Source organism: Podarcis vaucheri (assembly GCF_965113315.1).
Source record: "Podarcis vaucheri genome assembly, chromosome: 9".
Classification (NCBI taxonomy): Eukaryota; Metazoa; Chordata; class Lepidosauria; order Squamata; family Lacertidae; genus Podarcis; species Podarcis vaucheri.
This window is the reverse complement of record NC_138767.1, coordinates 62,195,068-62,216,650: the sequence shown is the minus strand read 5'-3', so window position 1 is coordinate 62,216,650 and position 21,583 is coordinate 62,195,068. Positions and strand designations below refer to the sequence as shown.

The 21,583-nt window shown below is 42.2% G+C and overlaps 1 protein-coding gene across 3 annotated transcripts in view; it reads right to left on the bottom strand.

The window, feature by feature from the left end:
- Window positions 1-826: 826 nt before the first annotated feature.
- The window catches only part of SMIM14 (small integral membrane protein 14), a 40,887-nt gene continuing 20,130 nt past the window's right edge, over window positions 827-21,583 (bottom strand). For all 3 annotated transcript variants that reach the window (XM_082238324.1, XM_082238323.1, XM_082238325.1), the window contains 4 exons: window positions 17,926-18,043; window positions 13,857-13,905; window positions 6,223-6,371; window positions 827-5,205 (listed from right to left, as the gene is read on the bottom strand). In XM_082238324.1, coding sequence (XP_082094450.1) covers window positions 5,173-5,205; window positions 6,223-6,371; window positions 13,857-13,905; window positions 17,926-18,000 — 306 coding nt within the window. In that variant the 5' untranslated portion in view covers window positions 18,001-18,043 and the 3' untranslated portion in view covers window positions 827-5,172. The remainder of the gene's footprint in view (window positions 5,206-6,222; window positions 6,372-13,856; window positions 13,906-17,925; window positions 18,044-21,583) is intronic.

Here is a 21,583-nt window from a genome sequence, read left to right as displayed (position 1 = left end):
GCATACATAAATAAACTACTGGCACCTAGGAATTTCTACTTGGGTTATTCCCAACAAAAAGAACTGGGTTTTTGGGGAAGGCAAATTTAAACATTTTTTTCAGTTCATCATAAATAATTTCCCAATATTCTTTCACCTTTCTGCATGTCCACCACATATGAAAAGGGTACCTCCCATTTCTTTACATTTGCAACACGTATCCGATTCTACGTTATACATCTTAGCCAACCTACTGAGAGTTAAATACCATCTAGGAATCATTTTTCAAATACAGTGGTACCTTGGTAGTTGAATGGCTTGGCTCCCAAATTCTTAATTCATTCCGGAGGTCCGTACTTAACCTGAAACTGTTCTTAACCTGAAGCACCACTTTAGCTAATGGGGCCTCCTGCTGCTGCTGCTGCGCTGCCGGAGCACGATTTCTGTTCTCATCCTGAAGCAAAGTTCATAACCTGAAGCACTATTTCTGGGTCAGCGGAGTCTGTAACCTGAAGCATATGTAACCCGAGGTACCACCGTATACAGTATTGCCCAGTGTGTCATTGGATGCTTTAACTAGCTTGTCTTATGTTTCCCATTCTAACAAGAAATAATACATTTCAGACAGATGTTTATCCTTATTTTTTAACAGTTCTTTTTCAAATTGTGATCTTTGGTCCAAAACTAAAAATCATGGCAACATAATAATGTAAATGGGGCAGCCAAGAGAAAAAGAAGGGAGGAGGGAGCTGTAAAAAAACAAAACAAAACCTAAGTTAAAAGAGTCAATTAGGTAAATTGTTACTTCTCTCCCAAACTGATCATGTATAAAATCCACACATTCACAGAGGGTAACTAATGGTTACTATTTATTTAGATCTTTTGAAAAAGTGCATAGTACAAGCAAAAACCTTAGTTAAAAAACTGCAAATTCCCAAATGGCACAGATACGATTTTTGTCTGGCATGATTCAAACAATTTTAAAGCCTCCCAATCTAAACTATAAAAGCACAAGTCACATTATTACTCACGTCTGCATCAGAAAATTAAGGCTAAGTGAACTGCTGATATTCTATAAGCACATGTGAATCTAGGGTCAATGAAGATTTATGTGATCAGGATTTCCCTTTGTTTTGAAGCAAGTTAATAGGAGCTGTAGGATGGGATTTAATCAGGGCCGCAGTGTAGAATATATGGGGGTATAGCCCTCTTCTCCCGTGGTAGTCTTACAATTAAAACTCCCTCCCTGAAGCTGTTTAGCAGGTGGCGGTGACTTTCATTAGGAAACACCATTAGAAAAGAGGGTGATCCTGTCCTCAGTACCATGGTCCTAGTCCAAATCTCTTCCTTACTCCCTGCCCTGTGTGGCTGCTATTAGCTTTTTTTTAAGTGTGCGAAAGCCTGATGCCATGTCTAGCTTGTGCATTCAAAGCATGTGTGTTGTTGTTTTTAAAAAGTATTAGAAACTAAAGCATAAACTGCAAGCCTGCTTTCTCTTTCCCATCAAGCAGGCTGTGCAGTGTCTCTCCATCTGATCACTGAACCCTTAATACAAAGATCAAGCTCTAAGAAGATTCATGAGAAGTGAATCTTGTAAAGAGGCACTAAAGGACACCTTCCTTTCCTCAACCACCAGCAGTGTAAGTGTATTGGAAAAGGAGGGAGAATGCAGTTTGGGCCTCTCAGCAGAATATTTCCGTTTTCCCTACTACACTGGACTAGATGTTGGTTGACAGCCCCTATTTCCCCACCATCCCTCCATCTGAAATCTTAAAGCAGAGGTTTTCAAACTGTTCTGGCCAATCCTCAAGTTCCCTGCCAGGTCTGGCAAGGGTGCACAAACATGTCTGGAAGTCAGCTTCCAATGCCTAGCTGTACTATAGCATGCCGATCCATGAGACCAAGAGCAACAGGTCCATGTAGCTGGTATCATAGACAAAGCTAAATGTAATGAACACCACCACAATTTTTTAAAACATTATTTGAATCTTCTGCAACACAGTTTTGCAGCAGGTTAAGCAATCTGGAACAGCTTTTCTGATGCTCAAAAGACTGTCTTAAAGCGCAGTACGGATTGTTCTGCTTGCTCCTAAGTTAGCAAGAATGTTAATCATCATACGTTGTCTGGGGTGGCTGAAAAAAAATTGCTAGTAGCGCCCCCACCCCCGTAAACAAAAAAACTTACCATGGTACAATTTAGGACCCTTATTAAGGCACATTTATTCTACTGTAGAAGTGTAAATCACAACGAGATTGGTTTAAATTTGCCATGGCTTTTCCCATAACAAGATGAAAGGAGTCAAGAAGGGCCATAACTCAGTGTTGAAGCATCTGCTTTGCATGAAGAAAGTCCTAGACAAATCCTTGGCATTTCCAAGTAGAAAAAGAGTTTGGATTTGATATCCTGCTTTATCACTACCCTAAGGAGCCTCAAAGCGGCTAACATTCTCCTTTCCCTTCCTCCCCCACAACAAACACTCTGTGAGGTGAGTGAGGCTGAGAGACTTCAAAGAAGTGTGACTAGCCCAAGGTCACCCAGCAGCTGCATGTGGAGGAGCGGGGAATCGAACCCAGTTCAGCAGATTGCGAGTCCACTGCTCTTAACCACTACACCATACTGGGAACGTCTCCTGGGAGTGTCACTGCCAGTCAGTGTAGACAACAGCGAGGAAGATAGTCCAATCCAGTATAAGGCATCTTCCTCAAAAATATTTTTGTTCAAGATCCATATTTTAGGGGTCACTGATCCAAATTTAGTATAGGACCAAAGAAATGTTTTGTTTGCAGAGTTAGGCCATTATTGCTGCATTGCTAGGGGTTGCACTAGAATGATGGTCCCTTCCAACTCTACGATTCTGTAAATTATTGCAAGCCGTTTTGCTGCGATATTGCTAAATTGCTATAAAATTGTCAGTAAGAAGCTTCATAGCCAATCTAAAACATAAAAGGGTTCTTTTTGTTCTCTGATGAAGAAAAACAGGCAGAGTTGTTTTGTTTCACTCCCAGCTGCAGTCTTAGGAACACTTACTCAGACGCAAGCCCCACTGAACATAATAGGACTTCCAAGTAAACATGCACAGGACTGAACAGCATAATGTTCTTAAATTACTTATTGCATATGTATTTTCCTTTCCAGTAGTTAAACTGGAATTGCGAGTACATGCATACCAAATCATCGAATCCATCTTATATTTTCCTGTTGGTCATTCCAAGAATAAAAGTAAAGGAGGGAGGCTAATTGAGAATGCGTAAGAAAAATGCAAATTACAATTGCTACATTTCATTTCTGGCAACCATAAATTATGTCTCATTGAAGAGTCTGTTCAAAGAAGCCAAATTTGAGGATGCTTTCAGCATTAAAGCTGTTCTACACATTGCATACTGAGATAGCAGAATTCTGGGCTGTACACTTGAGACTGCAGGGGGGAGGTGCATGCTTTTGAACACTTCTGCACCTAGGAAGGGGATCTGAGCAAGATGTAAACTATTCCATCAGACACAAAGGTTTCATGAGGCCTTCTCTAATGTGATAGTTTCTTTGAAACAGGAAAGGTTTTAGCGTTCAGAACTATGACACCTTCCACACATCTGCAATTGCAAGTGGTACAGTCCAGAATTTTATCACCTCAACTTACCACTTCAATTTCTGTGGTATGCAGAATATCTCTTGCTGGGAATTTAAGCAACACTTAAGATGTCTCTTAAGATGTCTTAGGGTATGTCCACAAGTGATCCTGAAGACTTCTTTTTGTCTCCTGCACACTTTAAGGGAAAGCTAAACATAGATAATGTAATTCATAACGCATAAAACAACATTTTAAATCCAAATGGCAGTCCTTAAAACTATGTTTAATATTTGCAAGCAATCTGTTCTATTTCTGTGAACATTTGGTGTCTTTACATTACTGCTTGCTGATTCCATCCATAAAAAAATGGCAGCTGGACTCTTGCCTTAGAGGCACAGCTCTGGCATGCTGTTTCTAAGAATATGAAAATGTTAACGCCTGAAAATAAATAATGCAGATTGGAGTGATGCAACAAGTAAGTACATAGGATAAATCTAGTTCTGTGGACTTCAAAATAGAATGAGATTGTTGTATTTGGTCATTGTTTACCCCCCGGTATTTGAATAAGATGTATTGAGGTGTTCTGATTACAGTTCCACAAACAGTCCAATATGCATAGACTGCTTCCTTCTTTCAAAGGCTTCTAACAACTTCAACGACAGGGGAAATCCTTACAAATGCATCATTTTTACCTAAATACACCATGCTGTTGCCCTGCCACTGAACTGAATGGGAAACCTTTACAATCCAGAGCAGCTTCATGTGCACATTGGAGCCCTACATTTACAGAAAATAACTGGATATAGGTAGCTGTGGACTGTAATATCTACTACAGAGAAGTATACAGGTAACTATTTTTATTATAGTATTTGTAAATATTCCTAGTTTCAAATGTAACATTTAGTTATGCACTCTTTAGTTATCTTAATACAATACTAAATTTATTTGCTTGCTTCCAATAAATACATTTAATTTGGCCTTATTTTAGAGAAGGATGTACTTTGGACAACACTAACACAGATATAAATAGTAGAGAGAATTCCTGTGAAACAATTCTGGTTCGCAGGCACAGAGTAAATCCAAAGTTGTATTGATGAGATACAATTTGGGTTTTTCTAAATTGGGGAGGCTAACGTGTGGCCAGTTGGATGTTGCCAGACAATAATTTACACCATCTTTGACCGCTGGCCATGCTGACTGGAAATGATGGGAGTTTTAGTCCAGCAATATTAAGAGAAGCACAGATTAGCCACCCCTCTTCTAAATCAATTCTATAGATAATGGCACATTCAATGGGAACTTCTGTGCAGTTCCCTCCACTCCATAAATGTACATAGATCACGGAGGCATTATTGGTGGACTGCAGGGAAAGAACTGTTTGAAAAATGACAACTAGGCTTTAATTTCTTTTAGATATTATTGCAAAGTGCAATAGTGCCTAGAGTCCAATGAACATCAGCAAAAATGCCACATATGTTAACTTATTCAAATATAATGGGAGGGGGTGCAAAACAATTTTAAATGTATGGAGCAGAACAGTATTGTGTGTGACATAGAGGTGTATTCTGGTCACGTTCGTTCTTTTGGTCGTGCAAGGTTACAGTCGCTGAGCTTCCTCCAGTAAGGTCTAGTCCACAGGTGGAGCTGGTGGTTCTTGCCCCTGTGTGTCAAGAATACACTGATTTATATATCTTAATTTCATATAGCAGCCTGGTTTTCAACACAGACATTCTATGTAAAGGGGCATGACATAATACAAATTAAAACACAGGCAATAAAATATAAAGCATCTACTTAAAACTACTGAAAGCCAGCGCAAATAACCCAGCGTAACTTAAAACACATACATAACCAGAACTCAGCACTAGTTCTACTGCTTGCAGGTTACTCACTGAAGGCCATGACAAAAAGATGGGTCTTCAAGGCCCATTTAAAAGTATCAAGGGATGAAGCTCTCCTCATGTCACATGGGACTGAATTCCACAACAGCAGGCCACCACCAAAACGTCCCTGTTCTATGTGCCCGCCATTAGAACAATAGGAATGTGTACAAAAGAGAAGAAAGATTAGAACAGAAGAAAGAAATGTGTACAAGAGAAGAAGCTGTCCATTTCAAGATTCGCCGTACACCTTTTTGAGTTTGTTTCCGTTAGGGAACGCAATGGCAGAACCAGGAGTGCCAAGGACAGATAGAACTCTAGCTGAGTGAGAACTGGAAGTATTCAGAGATGTCTTCAGGCCTGGCAGTGAATAGAGATCCCCATATCACTGCCTTTGATAGACCAAGAAGATGCTTCCAGAGTGAACACAAAATTTATTAGAACCAGGAAGTGGGCATGTGTCATTGTCTAGTTAGCAGGGCAGACCCCCCTGTGCTGAGGACTGGTAGTCTTAGTGTCAGCTTATCCCTGGCTCAGTTCCATGCAAAACCATCTCGAGTTCCAGCCTGATACTGGTACCAGCTACAGTTTTGTAAACAGAAATGCAACGTCAGAATGGATGAGGAAAATGCATTACTGGCACAGTGTAGCACAATCTGCTAAAAGCTACATATGAATTGCATTTGTGTCTTGGTTTTTCTTCGAGAAACTCAGGCCTCTGCATCACATATTCCCCTCTCCCTGCCTCGTCGTTTGATGTTATATAGGGAGGTTAACTAAAACGTCGGAATACTCACATTATGTGGGCTGGATGGTTTTTCAGCTGTAAAAGGTCTTCTTAGGTTAGCAGGTCTCATCAAGAACAGTACCAGTGCCAGAACCAGCCAGCCCACCATTATCATTGTCACACTGATGTCATTATCAGCAGACGGATTGGGTCCTGGCACTGGAAGGAAAAGAACACATGAATTAAACAGAGTGAAGAATTTCAAGTCACTTTTTAAAATTAACTACAATTAAAGGGACTCAGATGGGGATTACGCAGCATTTTGGGAGAAACAAGAGAGTCAAGCTAAGGTAGAATCTCAGGCTCAACAGAGAAGTTCAGCTCTTGAAGGAGGGCTAACTGGCTTGGAAAGAGAAAAGTAGCTCCACCTCCTGAGTCACTGAACAAACACGGTCCCATGTGAGTCACTGTACTGACTGTTAAGCCTTAACCAAAAATAGATGACTATTTATTAAATGCTGTCTGCTTCTTTCCCACTTCGTCTTTAATCGCTTTTAAACTGATCACAGGGCTAGTTATTTCATCTGTACTCATCTCTGAAAGTTTATGGTGCCATCTGGCAACTTTCTAACCGATGGGTGCTCTCAGCATTCTCACTTCCATATTTATTTTCTTCCCTCTGTGTCTTTTACTTGCTGGTCAACAGGGTCCCTAACGTTAGCATAATTTTTGAAAATGTAAAGAGCGAATAATTGCTGATTGTTATCAAGAAGCCATCATCAATATAAACCAATTAAATTTTGTAGTGGTGGTAAAAGACTGAAGCTATAGCCTCCTCCTGATGGATATAAATATAGACACACATGCAGAACACACACATTTATGCAAAGATACAAATACAGTGGAACCTCTACTCACGACCGCAATCCATCCTTATGGTGAAATGGGTCGCTGGTAGAAGCGCCATTGTCCGCAGGCGCATTCAGTGGCAGCCCGCTTCTGTGCATGTGCAGATGGCAGCAGCCGTTTCTGCATGTGTGTGAATCGTGGCAAACCTGGTGTTTACTTCTGGGTTTGCCGCGGTTGCGACTTGGAACGGGCCTAACTAGAGCGGGACGTAAATAATAATAATAATAATAATAATAATAATAATAATAATAATAATAATTTATTTGTACCCCACCCATCTGGCTGGGCTTCCCCAGCCACTCTGGGTGGCTTCCAAAAAAATTTTTTTAAAATACATTAAAATTAAAAAACATTAAAAGCTTCCCTGAACAGGGCTGCCTTCAGATGTCTTCTAAAAGTCTGGTAGTTGTTCTCTTTGACATCTGGTGGGAGGGTGTTCCACAGGGAGGGCGCCACTACCGAGAAGGCCCTCCGCCTGGTTCCCTGTAACTTGGCTTCTCGCAGTGAGGGAACCAGAAGGCCCTCAGAGCTGGACCTCAGTGTCCGGGTAGAACGATGGGGGTGGAGACGCTCCTTCAGTAGATGTTCTACTGTAGTCTAATATGTTTACATTAATATTATTTAATAAAGTTACTACCAAATTGATTAAATCCACAGCAGCAGTGGCTCAGTGATGCAAAGTGCCTTCCATCAACTCCGGATAGGGACAGCCTAACTATTGTTGTCTATGCTCTGGTAACATGTAGGTTAGATTACTGCAATGCATTCTACATAGGGCTGCCTCTGAAGCCGGTTTGGAAACTTGCTAGTGCAGAAATGGGCAGCCAGGTTGCTCACCAGGACCAGACAGTTTGAGCATACAGTGGTGCCTCGCAAGACGAAAAGAATCCGTTCTGTGATTCTCTTCATCTAGTGGTTTTTTCGTCTTGCGAAGCAAGCCCATTGACAGATTAGCGGATTAGCGCTATTAGCGCTTATCGGCTTATCGGATCAGCTGATAAGCGGCTTAGCGGCTTAGAAAAAGGGGGGGGACCGCAGGAACTCGCAAGACATTTTCGTCTTGTGAAGCAAGCCCATAGGAGATTCGTTTTGCGAAGCACCTCCAAAACGGAAAACTCTTTCGTCTAGCGAGTTTTCCGTCTTGCGAGGCATTTGTCTTGCGGGGCACCACTGTATTACACTGATCCTGGCCCAAAGGCACTGGCTGTCAATTATGGCCCAATTCAAACTACTGGTTTTGATCTATAAAGCCCTAAACAGCTCAGGACTGCAATACTTCCAGAGCCACCTCTCCCCATATGAACCTACTCAGACCCTGTGATGATCATCTGAGGCTCTTATTCATGTGCTGCTTCAATGAAAGGTCTGGAGGGTGGTAACACAAGAACAGGCCTTTTCTGCAGTGGCTCCCTGTTTGTGGAATGCTCTCCCCAGGGAGACTCGCCTGGCACCTTCATTATACACCTTTAGGTGCCAGGCAAAACATTCCTCTTCAACCAGGCCTTTGGCTGATGAACATCCCATATCCTTTTAAATGTGTTCACAAGGGGGTGGTTACTGGTTTGGTTTGTTCTTGTTTTTATTATGTATTTTGTGATTTTACGATGTGCACTGCCCTGAGATCTTCGGACAAAGGGTGCTATACAAATTTAATGAATAAATAAAAATAATATAAAAACGGAGGGATTGCTCAGCCATGATTACTGAGCAGAGGGATGCCTCCACTCAGTCCAAACCTCCCAGAGTCTGGCTTGAGAAACAGTTTGGCTTGCTCTGTTAATCTTGAAGCAGTACAGAAAACTAATTCGGATCAGAGCTCGGTGCCAGAAGATTGCTGCCATAAGTAGCCAAAGAACATTGAAGGCAGTAGTATCATGTAGTCACAGTTTTCAGAGAGGAAAGCTGATAAGCACCCTGCTTTTCTTCTGTAGCCCACAAAACAATATTCCCCTAAACTTCTGGAGGCCTCATTTCACTCATCATTTTGGCAGCAACTGATGTGACCGGGCCTGTGAGAGACAAAAAGCTGGGCTGCTGTGGAGTTTTAAATCCATCAAATATCTTACAGATAAGCTGACCACCTCTTTAAGAAGCTGTTCTCTTCAAGGCAACACTTGAAGCTCCAATTTCCAGGGCTCATCAGTTATCTGCATATCCGCCAAAGGCATCTCCTGTATGACATCCCTCTCAACGTCAAACTGTGAAAGAGACCTTCAGCTTCCTTGGGCAAAGGTTATTAGCAGTGTCCTTGGGGCTGGGGCAGAGAGGGAAGGCCCAGCAGGAAATAAGCTCAGAGTTGGAAGCAATTAAAATGATAGATTTTTAAAACCTCAGGAGTAAGGTTTCTTCCTCCCCCTGTGACATAGCTCTGTTCAATACACACCGAGCCTCTGACTACCCACTCCTTTCCTCAATGTATTGCAAGAATACATATTTAAAAATGTAATCGAACTAAAGAGAAAGCAGTTAATATTTAATAATTATATGGCATATTGTAAGAATTGCCAAGGTATAGGAAAAGTTTGAAACGTTTGTGGCACGCTTTAAACATTTTCGTAAATTATCTTTGCAACAGCCTTCAAGGTACAGCTGAAGGAGGACAGGATATTGTTCATGCGGCAGACGGGAACTCTGAGCTAGAAGCTTGCTGAAGGCCATCTAATAAGTTCACGGCTAAACTGATATTTGGACTGGGGACTATTAGTTCCCAGCTCACATCATGACGATAACCACAATGTTATGCAGAGGTTTTGCCAACGGGGCAGAGATGAAGGGCCCTATCCTTGTTCTGTAAAGCAGGGATGGGAAATCTTTATGCTGCTGAGCATGGGTAGGCAAACTAAGGCCCGGGGGCCGGATCTGGCCCAATCACCTTCTAAATCCGGCCCGCAGACGGTCCGGGAATCAGCGTGTTTTTACATGAGTAGAATGTGTCCTTTTATTTAAAATGCATCTCTGGGTTATTTGTGGGGCATAGGAATTCATTCATTATTATGTTTTCCAAAATATAGTCTGGCCACCCACGAGGTCTGAGGGACAGTGGACCAGCCCCCTGCTGAAAAAAATTCTGACCCCTGCTGCTGAGGGTTGCATTCCCTCAGGGGTAGTCTCATGTGGGACACATGTCAACGCTGGGCAGAGGAGGGCTGATGAGGGGCAGGAACAAAGTTTTATGTATTAAATAATCCAGAACAAAGACTGCCCTTCTTCAGCTTTCGTCATGACTAGCTCAGATTAGAAATCCTATGCAGGTCTACTCAGATGTAAGCCCTGAGCTAGGTTTGATGGGGTTATTTTCTGGAAAGCAATTCCATTCTGGCTTTAGTGAGCTATATATGTACACACCCAATTCATTTTCATCAAATAAAATACTGCCCTTTCTGAAACTATATAGAAAGAGGGAAAGCACAATTCTGAAAGCTAAGAGAAGGAAGGAGGAAAGGAAGAAGGAGGAAGAAACGGATAGAATGGAGAAATTGAGAAGCTACAGTAAATGTTGGAGGGCACACAAAATTAGCTGCGGGTTTGGGGGGAATTACACGTTGCACTTGGGCCCCAGGTTGCTCTCCACTGTGTTGCAAAGGGAGAAGCAACACGCCTTGGTGATAAGACAGAATAAAAGTATGGTCTGAAGACACAGAAGACCACTACCTTGTTAAGCTAAGCTAGTTTGATAGTGGTCAGTGCCCAAAAGGTAAGGTAAAATACCCCTGGATGGTTAAGTCCAGTCAAAGGTGACTATGGGGTTGCAGCGCTCATCTCACTTTCAGGCCGAGGGAGCCGGCGTTTGAGCCAATCAAAGCTGACAGAGACAACTACAGAATTAGCTGCCCCCAGAAGAGCTACTCTGTCTGTACGCCAAGTTTCTGCTTGGCAAGGTCTTTTCCCAATCTTTAAGGACATAACAGTGTCATTAGATGCCAATTTTACTTGCAAAAATACCATTTTTTAAGTTTTTAAGTTCAGGAAGCACTGCTAGCCTATATTATCTCAAAGCAAATGAGTGCTGTTTCACTTTGTCTGGATGCAAAGACCAAACCCAAGAGTTTCACACTTCCACAGAAAGACTCCAAATGTGCAAAATTCAGGGAGTTCCCCTCTCAAGTCATCGTTTTCATAATGATTCATTCATCTGCAGCAATGGAACAGACGTCAGGCTGACTTCAGCAGAGCCCCTGCCCTCCTGCTTCCCAAACCAAACCCCACCCAAAGTTCCAGCCTTTACTGCTGTAATCATTGGCCAAAAGGGTTTGTTTGTATAAGCTGGGTCTCAGACAGGAAGCAAAATAATCATAGGCTCCCAAACCACTTGCTGCACTCCTCCAGCTCTTCATTCCTATCAGCAGATGTGACTAAGGGAAAACAACACAGCAGATGTCATAATTCCCTGCCAATTCGAGCTAAGCCCCCTCACCTCAAATCTAGAAATAAGCTTATTATTCCACTAGGCATTTGGTCTTTTCAGTTGATATGGGGGGTGGGGGTGGAAAGTGTCTGCAATTTTTTATCTGCTGTTCCCATCTTCTTTTCAACTGTTTTGAGTATGTTTCCCTGGTCCCCCCCCCTTTAATTCTAATATGTAAGCCACCATGAGCGTTTTATATAAGAACAGAAATTGGGTGTGTGTGAAGTTCCTAAATGAATTGTGTGTGCCAGAATTTATAAATTCTATATGCAAGCCACCTCGAGGGTTTCATGTAAGACAGAAATTCAGGATATAAAGTTCCCAAAGTCATTTGTGTGCCAGGATCTACATTCTCCGGAGCTCTGCTTAGGGAACCTACGATCTTCCAGATGCTGTCGGACTCTGATTCTCGTAAGCTGAGGCAGCTTGGCCAATCAGGAATGATGGGAATTGGAGTCTGACAACATCTGGAGTTCCTCATTTCCGGTTAAAGAGAAGGCTGGGGGGAAGGCATAAAATAAATACAGAAGACAGCTAGTGACAGGAAATCTGGAGATGAAACTGAGAATCTAAGGGAGCAAATCAAAATGTAGTCTAGAGAGCCATTCCCTGTTGACTACAGGCCCCCAGCATAGCTGTCAACTTTCAGATTTGAAAATAAGGGATCAGCAGCATCAAAAATAAGGGATGAGCAGCCTCACCTGTCCCGGGGAGCCTCAAAAATAAGGGATCAGCAGCCTCACCTGTTCCAGGGACAGTCTATGGGATATCTAACAATCCGGGATAGCAGCGGGAAACGGCGCTGGAATAAGCAAATTTCCCGCAAAAAAAAGGAAAGGTTGACAGCTATGGCCCCCAGACGTCAAATAGGCGTACAACATCTGCCCTTGCAGTTGGCTGGCAAGCAGCATGAAATTTCTGGGATGGCTAAGCCTGGTGCAAATATTAGCAGCCGGGCCTTCTGCCTTGCCTTGCCTGCTACGCAAAGCAGTGTATTCCTTAGTGCTGCACTTGACGTTCCAGCATTTAGACAGCTAGTCATGCAGTTAAATCTCCAGGTCTGGATACTCATAGCCTCTTACTGGCCCCAAAATCACTTTATGTAAAGATTCCAAACATGTTCTTACTCACAGCTAATTCTCACTGTGTTTTTATATCACTCTTAAACATCCAAACGCTGCCAACCCCCTCCCCCTTTTTTCAAGAGAGTAGGAAAGTTGGAAAATAAGACTGTAGTATACAATCTGGCATGATGAATCATGAACATGGGTCTTTATCAGTGTACACTAGTACCTGGCTGGAACGGTTATGCATTCCAAAACTGGAAGATCAACTTCCAACTAAGAAAAAAAAACTTATAGTGTTCCTTTGGTTCAGATTACCAATACTACAAGGTATACAATGGCACGATTCTTTCTGAATTATCGAGGCCTTTTTCTGTTTGGATCAAAACGCATGCCCCTGAAATTTCTCAAAATGCTGTTTTGATATTCTAATCTGATGATACTTTTCACAGAGCAAGACCCACCCCTAGCCCTCAGCCATGCATTGTCCTGTTCCCACCCCCCACATTTTCTATTTTAGAAAACAAATCACTTTTAAGTTTTATTACAACTAAGGTATATAGAAAGTTGTGAAATAAATAAAGTAAAATACAGTTGCAGAGATAACAATCTAAAGCAGAAGTCCTAAGCAGGGAGAAAGGGCTTCTGAATCCTTTCTTATCCAGTGGTTATTCCGTTTATTAAAAAAATCACCCCCTCCCAAATTGCAGCAAGAAAGCAGATGGGAACATTTTAAATGGGAGGGGGACCAGAGAGAAAACCTAAGAAGTATCTCCCTGCTTCCGTGAAGTTCTCCCACTTTAGAGTGTAACAATGCCACTGGAATTTTGTGAAAAGAAAAGAAAAAGGTTAACAGGTGAAATATGAAACTCAGTCTAATGCACATTTAGCCATCAGACATAATCTTTTCCATTGCATCTATTCCTTAACGCTAATTATTTTAGCCCTGAAATTAGCAGGAGGGTCACTCCCACTTGCCATTTCCATTGATGAGAGTAGCTTGTAATATGGGGAACCAGAGTATGGCCTCCTTTGTATTGATGCCCCCCCCCCACTCCCAGCTTAGACTCATAGAAAACTTTCTGATCTACATGGGATTTTGCCGCATGATGAAGATGGCATGCTTAGACTTACTCTGTCCAACTATCTTCCTGTATTTTGTAATGCTTGTGGCTGTTGTTTTATTGGTGTTTAAATTGTATTATTATTATTTTTTGGATATATTTCTGTTGATATATATAAAAACAGCTGTTGAGTTGCTTTGTGCTGGAAAGCAGTATACAAAAGCGTTTAAAAATATACATGCAAGATTTCCCTATTACTCACGTTCCTGAAGGCATTCCGTGTCTGTGCAGTAGGATTGGGATTGCCGTAACTGAAATGAAGAGAACAGAAACTTGTTTAGAGAAAAAAGAGACTTCATCCGTTCTAAGATTTGTGGGTGAGTCTTCAGAATTTCTGAAATCAAATGAACTTTGGAGAGTCAAGTGCAAAGTCTTGGAAGTTAACTATTGTTAACTACATGAGTTTTACTTTCAAAAATTTACTTGTATATCAAAATTCTTTATTTTTCAGCTTTTCAATAAGTGCTAGAAATTTGGTGATAATCATTGGTCGGAAAAAGATGTTCCATTTTTTTTATAAAGTAGCCCCTCCCAATACACCGCATCACAGTTGGCTTTTGAAACCAAAGTAGTTGGCTGTACAATGTGGAGGAGCTGCTATTAAAAAGAATGAAGTGCGGACCAATTCCAAATCTCTAGCCAGACGCAACCTTCTACTGCAGGCTTCCTCAAACTCAGCCCTCCAGATGTTTTTGGCCTACAACTCCCATGATCCCTAGCTAGCAGGACCAGTGGTCAGGAATGATAGGAATTGTACTTTCAAAACTTCTGGAGGGCCGAGTTTGAGGAAGCCTGTTCTACTGGATCAGAAAGAGCAGACCTAAACCAGATAGATGTCCAAATGAGCATCTCAGAGCAAATGAGGTCTCACCACACTACATCATTTTCAATGGAATGCTCATTTGGGGACAAACTATATTATATTAATTTCTAAAACACCATGCTGAGCACATTTTTTAAAAACACCATGCTGAGCTCTGGTGGCTTTAATTTCCAAAGAAAAACAGCTAGACAGGGTCTTGATCCAGATTAGGGCACTGTACCAAAACCTGCCCCTCCCTTCCCATCAGCTGCTATTTGTCCTTAAAGATACCGTTTGCAGTCAAACGTCACATCTGTGTACAAGGAGCTGCTGTGGGGTGGATTTTTTGGCAGGGAAATAGCTAAGGGTCCCATGTGACTATGCTTCTTTCACAACAGAAGCGGCTCGCTTAGGCGTGCTTTTTAAAAAGCATGTTTAATGTAGCAATGTAATTTGGCCACACTACAACACCAGTCAGACGAACCATCTGATGTGCATTCATTTACCCTGCAAGCATCCCACGCAACTGAAAGGATTATGGGGTGGTGGGTGGACCAAGAAAGCCAAGAATGCATGCCATAGGTCAACCCCAACCCCATCCTTTAAATTTTGATGGTGATTCTCCAAGGGACATTTCCTAAGCACAAGTCCCTCCTCCTTTTTTTGTTCCAGTGCTATCAGATGAGTGTTCACCTATGCAATTTGCTTCACTTCCATCTTTTTACAGTGGCCAGCCCTTGATCCCTTCTGCACTGGAGGGATAGGTGAATTAGAGATTTCACACACACAGGATTTCCCCGACTGTATTGAAGGTTTCTCACACCTGTCATTTCTCCTATTTTAGCATCAACACACACTTTGCAATCAGAGAGAGACCGTATCAATAGGTTCGGCTTTAATTCTTGGCAAACAGAAAACTCTCTAATCGCTTCTGCTTCGACTTTGATCTAGCAAGCTCTTTCAATAAGCTTTGCATAACATGAGTTGTTCCAATGAGGGAGAGCTCTGCACAAGACTGCAGACATTTTGCATACATAGATAAAGATAAACTCTACCTAACACATTTTGAAATTTGATTTGAATGAATCACGTGTTTCATTAATTTCAGTGGGGCTTAATTGCAGGTGAGCTTCAAGCAGATTGTGTCCAGTGGTTTGTATTATGTGACATACTACCATATTTACCAGGTAAAAACAGAAATCATATACGGTAAGCATAACTTACTGTGTTTTAACTTACACCACCATTCTAAAAGGGGCTTATAAACACACACCTTGTAGTGTTGCTTCCCTACCAAAAGAGGGCAATGTTGATGTAGGCAAGATAGAAAAATGATGGGAAAATATATACTGTAGTAGTATTAATAAGATCCCTAGAGATAGCCTTGCCTTTATTATACACATTCTGGAGATAAGGTTATAGGAAATGGGCACCCACAAGAGATAGTTGCCCCCTGGTGAACCTAATTTCCAGCTTCCATTTTTCAAAAAGCAAGTATTTAGACCTCGTAGAACTTGAGATATGATCTCCCCTTAACAGACTGTGTGCCAGTTTCATTTCCCTCCTCGGCAGTTTAAGACAAAATTCATATACAGTAATCCGTTCAAAAATGTCCCTCCCTCACATTTGACACAAGATGCAGTATGTTAAGGATTTTGTGTTTCTAGAATACACACACACACACACACACACACACACACACACCTCTCACTGGATTCATTTGCATCAATACCCCCATGACTCCATCCTGAACCTATTTTATCTGATATAATCTCAACTGACTTTGAAGAAGTTGCCAATGACAACTGTTATATATATCAGGCCTCCAACATTTTGGGGTCTGTGGCCGCATTTGCAATGTGGGCACTGCTGCAAAACGGCTGGCCCGGAAGGCCACGGCAATTCACAAAAACGCCGCTGTGGGGACATGGAGAAAGACTGTGGTTACTACTGCAAGAAAACATCCATTTCACAGAAGGAAAACTGATAAGAGGCTAAGAGGCAAAAGACCTTGGCCCTCCAGAAACTTAGGAGAACACATGGCTGGGATATATGAGCCTCAAAACACAAAGCTACTCATTGGAACCTAACACTGTTCACAATTAAATCTCCCCTAAATCACCTCTAAATAAAATTAAAACCTCACACACACATGCTCATCCTACCTCTCCCAGACCACACCACTAGGCCCCATATCCTCCATTTTTTCTTCTTGTTCCCTACTTTTCTTTTAGCTAGGCACAGATGCACATTTCCTGTCTCCTTATCACTCCTCTAAGTCAACATGCTAATCCTAATTTTTATCTGTCCTCTCTGCTGGACAGAACCTTTCCTTCTCTTCAATGACTGCCTGTTACTGCAACCATCCATTGAAACTACCAGCCACAGTAGATTGGTTTTGTGATTACTACCCCCCGTAGGTTAATGGAGCTTGAATTAGTAGGATCCTCGGGTTGCTGAGATCTTGTTTATTGCATTTGTTTATTCAAAGCATTATGGAAAAGTTCTGAGTACAGCTTTTGAATGCCCTCAGGATTGCAATGTAAGAAGACACGACACAAAAGGAGAAAGTGGTGAGTCAGGACGAGGAAAGCAAGCAAATGGGGGCACCTAATTCTTAAACGTTCAAGGTTCTTATCGTGGCCAGCTTGGACTGGAACAGGATGTTCACTGTTCGAAAAGGCTCCCGAGGAATAGCTTCCTAGAAGTGATTGTAACACACCTAGAAGCTGCATTTTCCCAACAGTCAAGAGGATCCCCAGCCTGGTTCCAAGTAAAATGCTGTATTTTCCTTCCCACAGGTTAAAAAAAGTTAAGTCCTTTTCAAACTTAGGTACAAGCCAGTCAATGTTATGGTACTTTCAATATTGTTGTTTTAACGATCTCCCACTGAAACAAAGGAGTATTTAAATATGGCTGGATCATTCCTTTATTTTCCCAGTTCTTCTTTTATACACACGTTGGATAGTCTCCCATGACACCATTCAATTGCAGAAGTACTTGTATAGCCCTTTAAATAAATCTAAGAAGCAAACCTCCAACCAATCTACTTTCCCCCTACCCTTAGACAGCGCTTTGTTTCCATGGATTTTATCTTGACTAGTTTCCAAAACTGTGCTGCTCATCTGTGCCAGAGTGCATATCTCCCCAAAATGTTAAGAGGGGAGGGGGAAGGAGAACCCACTCCCAAGGACTCACCCTTGTTTTTGACAGCACAAGTGAAATCGACAATGTTCAGCTGGAAGGTTTCCCTATCACCTAACAGTGTATTTACCTGTCCATCCTATGGATAATAGATGTAGCCCCTTGAAGGACTTGTGGAAAGACTGCTCTAAGAAAAAATTATGAGATTGGCATGCACTTTGAAAGACTGCACGAGCAAGCGCTCAAGAAGGCTATTCAGCAGTAGCTATGCAATTGGCTGAAATTTGTTTTGAAAGAAAGGAACGTAAAGGCAAATGTCTCTCACCAGATTGATCAGCCTCCTCATGGCATGTTCATGGGAGCAGATACACTCGCAGGGATCAAATCCACCTTCTGCCATGGCTATTCAGATGAAGCTAAAACCGGCCCTTGATAGCGAACACCTAGAAAAGACAAGGGGTTGTGTGTTAGCTACACATTGTTTTCCTTTTCTTTTCACACAAAGGTTTACCCATTTTCGTTCAGGCTAGAGTCTAAACTTGAATTGAGGCCAGCAATTCAGAATATCCTTTTCCCCTTGGGGGGAAAACTCAAGCTGCACCAGGCAAAAGAAGACTCTTTCCCATTGCCAGTTTGAGAGGACAGACCAGGGAAAAATGGGGATCACACTCTGAGCGCATCACAAAAAAATGGATGCGCTTTAAATTTGGCACCTTTTTCTTTTTGAAGATGTCAGCTTCAAAATGCTCCTGATAGATATGGGGCACAAGTCCAGCAAAAGCCAGTCATAGCTAAGGAATACTTAAAACCCATGGAATGGGATCTTTTCGCAATTTAAGTTCCTTGGACCAGAAGGATTTAAAAGCTGCAACTAGCTTTACTCTGAAGTGAGTCCAATTTATTTCAATGTAGTTTACCCGTAGGGACGCGGGTGGCGCTGTAGGTAAAACCTCAGCGCCTAGGACTTGCCGATCACATGGTCGGTGGTTCGAATCCCCACGGTGGGGTGCGCTCCCGTCCTTCGGTCCCAGCGCCTACCAACCTAGCAGTTCGAAAGCACCTCCGGGTGCAAGTAGATAAATAGGGACCGCTCACCAGCGGGAAGGTAAACGGCGTTTCCGTGTGCTGCGCTGGCTCGCCAGATGCAGCTTGTCACGCTGGCCACGTGACCCGGAAGTGTCTGCGGACAGCGCTGGCTCCCGGCCTCTAGAGTGAGATGAGCGCACAACCCTAGAGTCTGGCAAGACGGGCCCGTACGGGCAGGGGTACCTTTACCTTTACCTAGTTTACCCGTAAAGAAATATGCTTTGTCTGACGTACCTTATCTCATCCCACCGCTCTTTCGTCATGCACGGCCCAGAAACTTCCTGACTACAATTCAGATAAAGCCAAGGTCCCATTGAGACCAGAAGAACACGTCACAATTAACTTAAACTTCCAGGGCACTTAATCTCTATTAACCTTGACTGCACAGGGTGGAGCTGCCTTTTGCAAAATCAATCATTTCATTGCCAAACTCCACAGGGACAAAAACAGTGAGGGGGCAGTTCTACAGCTGTTTCCTTATGATGCCTAGAAAAAGTATATTTTTCCTTCTATATTCCACCACCACCCCATGCAAATTTAGATATTGTCCCCTGTAATCCAGCTGGGAAGTAGGATAAATAGAAGACACAGGGAAAAACCACACATTCCAGGGGAAATACAGTTTCCCATAATTCAGAGAGATTCATTGCAAGGGAAAAACCATTAAGCACGAGTATTTAGTCCAAGCAGGGTGAGGGTTGTCATTCAGTGGTACAGCATGTTCAGAGACCAGACATAGGCCCAACTAGGGGAAAAGTGTGAGAGGTATTGCATTAAGATAATGAGTGGATAGGGAAGGGGTTGAGTTCATCCTGCCTGCCAATTCACTTCTGCAAACCTCTTCATTCCTGCATAACTATTAATCAACAAACATACACATTAAGGAAATAATGTGTTTGCTGAAGCAATGTGGCTGGTCTATATTTGTAAGCCTACGCAAGAAGGGGAAAGAGAAGCCTCCATGTAACTTCTGAAATGTACTGATCACAAGCTCTATCACTATGTGATATATTTCAGTAACGATTTAATAAATGTGTTAAAGGGCACAGGAGCCATTTTAATGATCTGGTGTGCCTCCAAATTAAAATCCAATTCCTTCTGGACTCCCAGTAGTATATCCTTCTCCTGAGCTTTCAGCAAGCAAAAGCATTATCACCTGCTTCGTACCAAAGCAATGAGGAAGTTTACAATGAGGTTTACAACCTCTGATAAACATGGGTAGGTAAACACTCAGTAAGAGAAAGGCAGGTGAGTTTTAATGCATTTTTAATTCCGTGTTTCAAATAAAGTCGCATTTTGCACCTTCTCAATTTAATACCTGTACGACGTGTTAAAATTGATGTGTCAGAGAGCACACGCTTTCTATTATAAACTTTTTCCTACTGAGATTCTCTGAGACCAAATCTGGGAAGATTTGCTTAGATCTGGCATAGAGAACCTGTCATCTGCCAGCTGTTGCTACATTACGACTTCCACCATCCCTAAGAATTGTCCGTGCTGGCTCAGACTCACAGGAGTCAAGTTCCACAGTATCTGGAGGACCACAGTTTTCCCCATCCCTCTCTGAGACTCTACAAAGTTGGGCCCAGGATCCACGGCAGACTTCATATCTACAGTCTTCTTTGGTGATCACTCGTAGCCAAGTAAGATTGTCTTCCATGATTAACAGTGAGTCTGTAAGTGACTGTGGAGGTGAATTCTGGATCCACACATCCTTCTGCAGTGGGGACATAGGGAGTTGATCATGGTAAGGGTTTGCCAAAGGCGCCTTCCTCTTAGCTAGTTTCTCCCTTTCGTCCTGAGTTCAAGAATCTTCAAAGCCCATGACACCTTTGGTAAAGGCTGTTCTCTAATTGGAGTGCTCGCAGGCCAGTGCTTCCCAGTTGCCAGTGTTTATACTACATTTTTAAAGATTTGGCTTGAGACAGTCTTTAAACTTCTTTAAATCTGTAGTACTGGACTAGACGAATTGGCATTCTGGCACAAGCACACACACAATGTGATACACTAATTGGAACACAGCCTACAGTTATGAATGGAAACCCACCAGAGGCTTGATAAACCTTTGCTTGATGCCCAAGGGGGAGAGATACATAGCGGACAACAATGCACGGTTTCTGGAGCACATTTACACTTGTTCAATTCAGCTCAGTGGGAGTGGGCTGCTGGCAACGGAGTCTATGAGTCCTATCTTTATACCTTCTTCATATAGTCCACACTTGGCACTGTTTCCTAAGCCTCACCAAGCAGATCACATGATAAAATCGTTCCTAGACCTTTATCACTCAGGTAGGGGAATCACTGAAAGGTCCTTTATTTATTTTATTTTATTTTATTTTATTTTTAAAAAACAGATTTAGAAAAGTAGATGTCAATGGAAGGGTTTTGAAAGGCAGTGAAATTCCCCCATCACCACTAAAATGGTGGAACATTAAATCCTGCTTTCAAAAATTGTACAATACAGAGTTTTAGATTGTACAATACAGATTTTTAGATATGATAATGATGTGCCCTGGCACAAGACCTATCACTTCTCTAATGAACTCTACTTAATTTATTGGAGACAGGTACAATCCCAGATTACTGGCAAGTTTATGTAAGTCAAATTGGATGGGTTTTTTGATGATATAATGTCTTAGTGACAAGCGTTCATGCGGAAGGAGCACAAGTTGCCATTGCGTTTTCAAGATTTCACGTGGGAGTTCATCTGGAAGCATAATGATGCCATATATTACCCCATATGATGGGGCATCCAGGGTGTGGGTGAGGCAGTTCCCCCTGTGTTGCAAAAAGCACAAGTAAATCATATGACCTTCACAACCCTCAGAAACATTATAAAAGGACAAGAACACTACTTTCTGGTTGTACCTATTTAATGGGTACAGTTCCTGTATTAA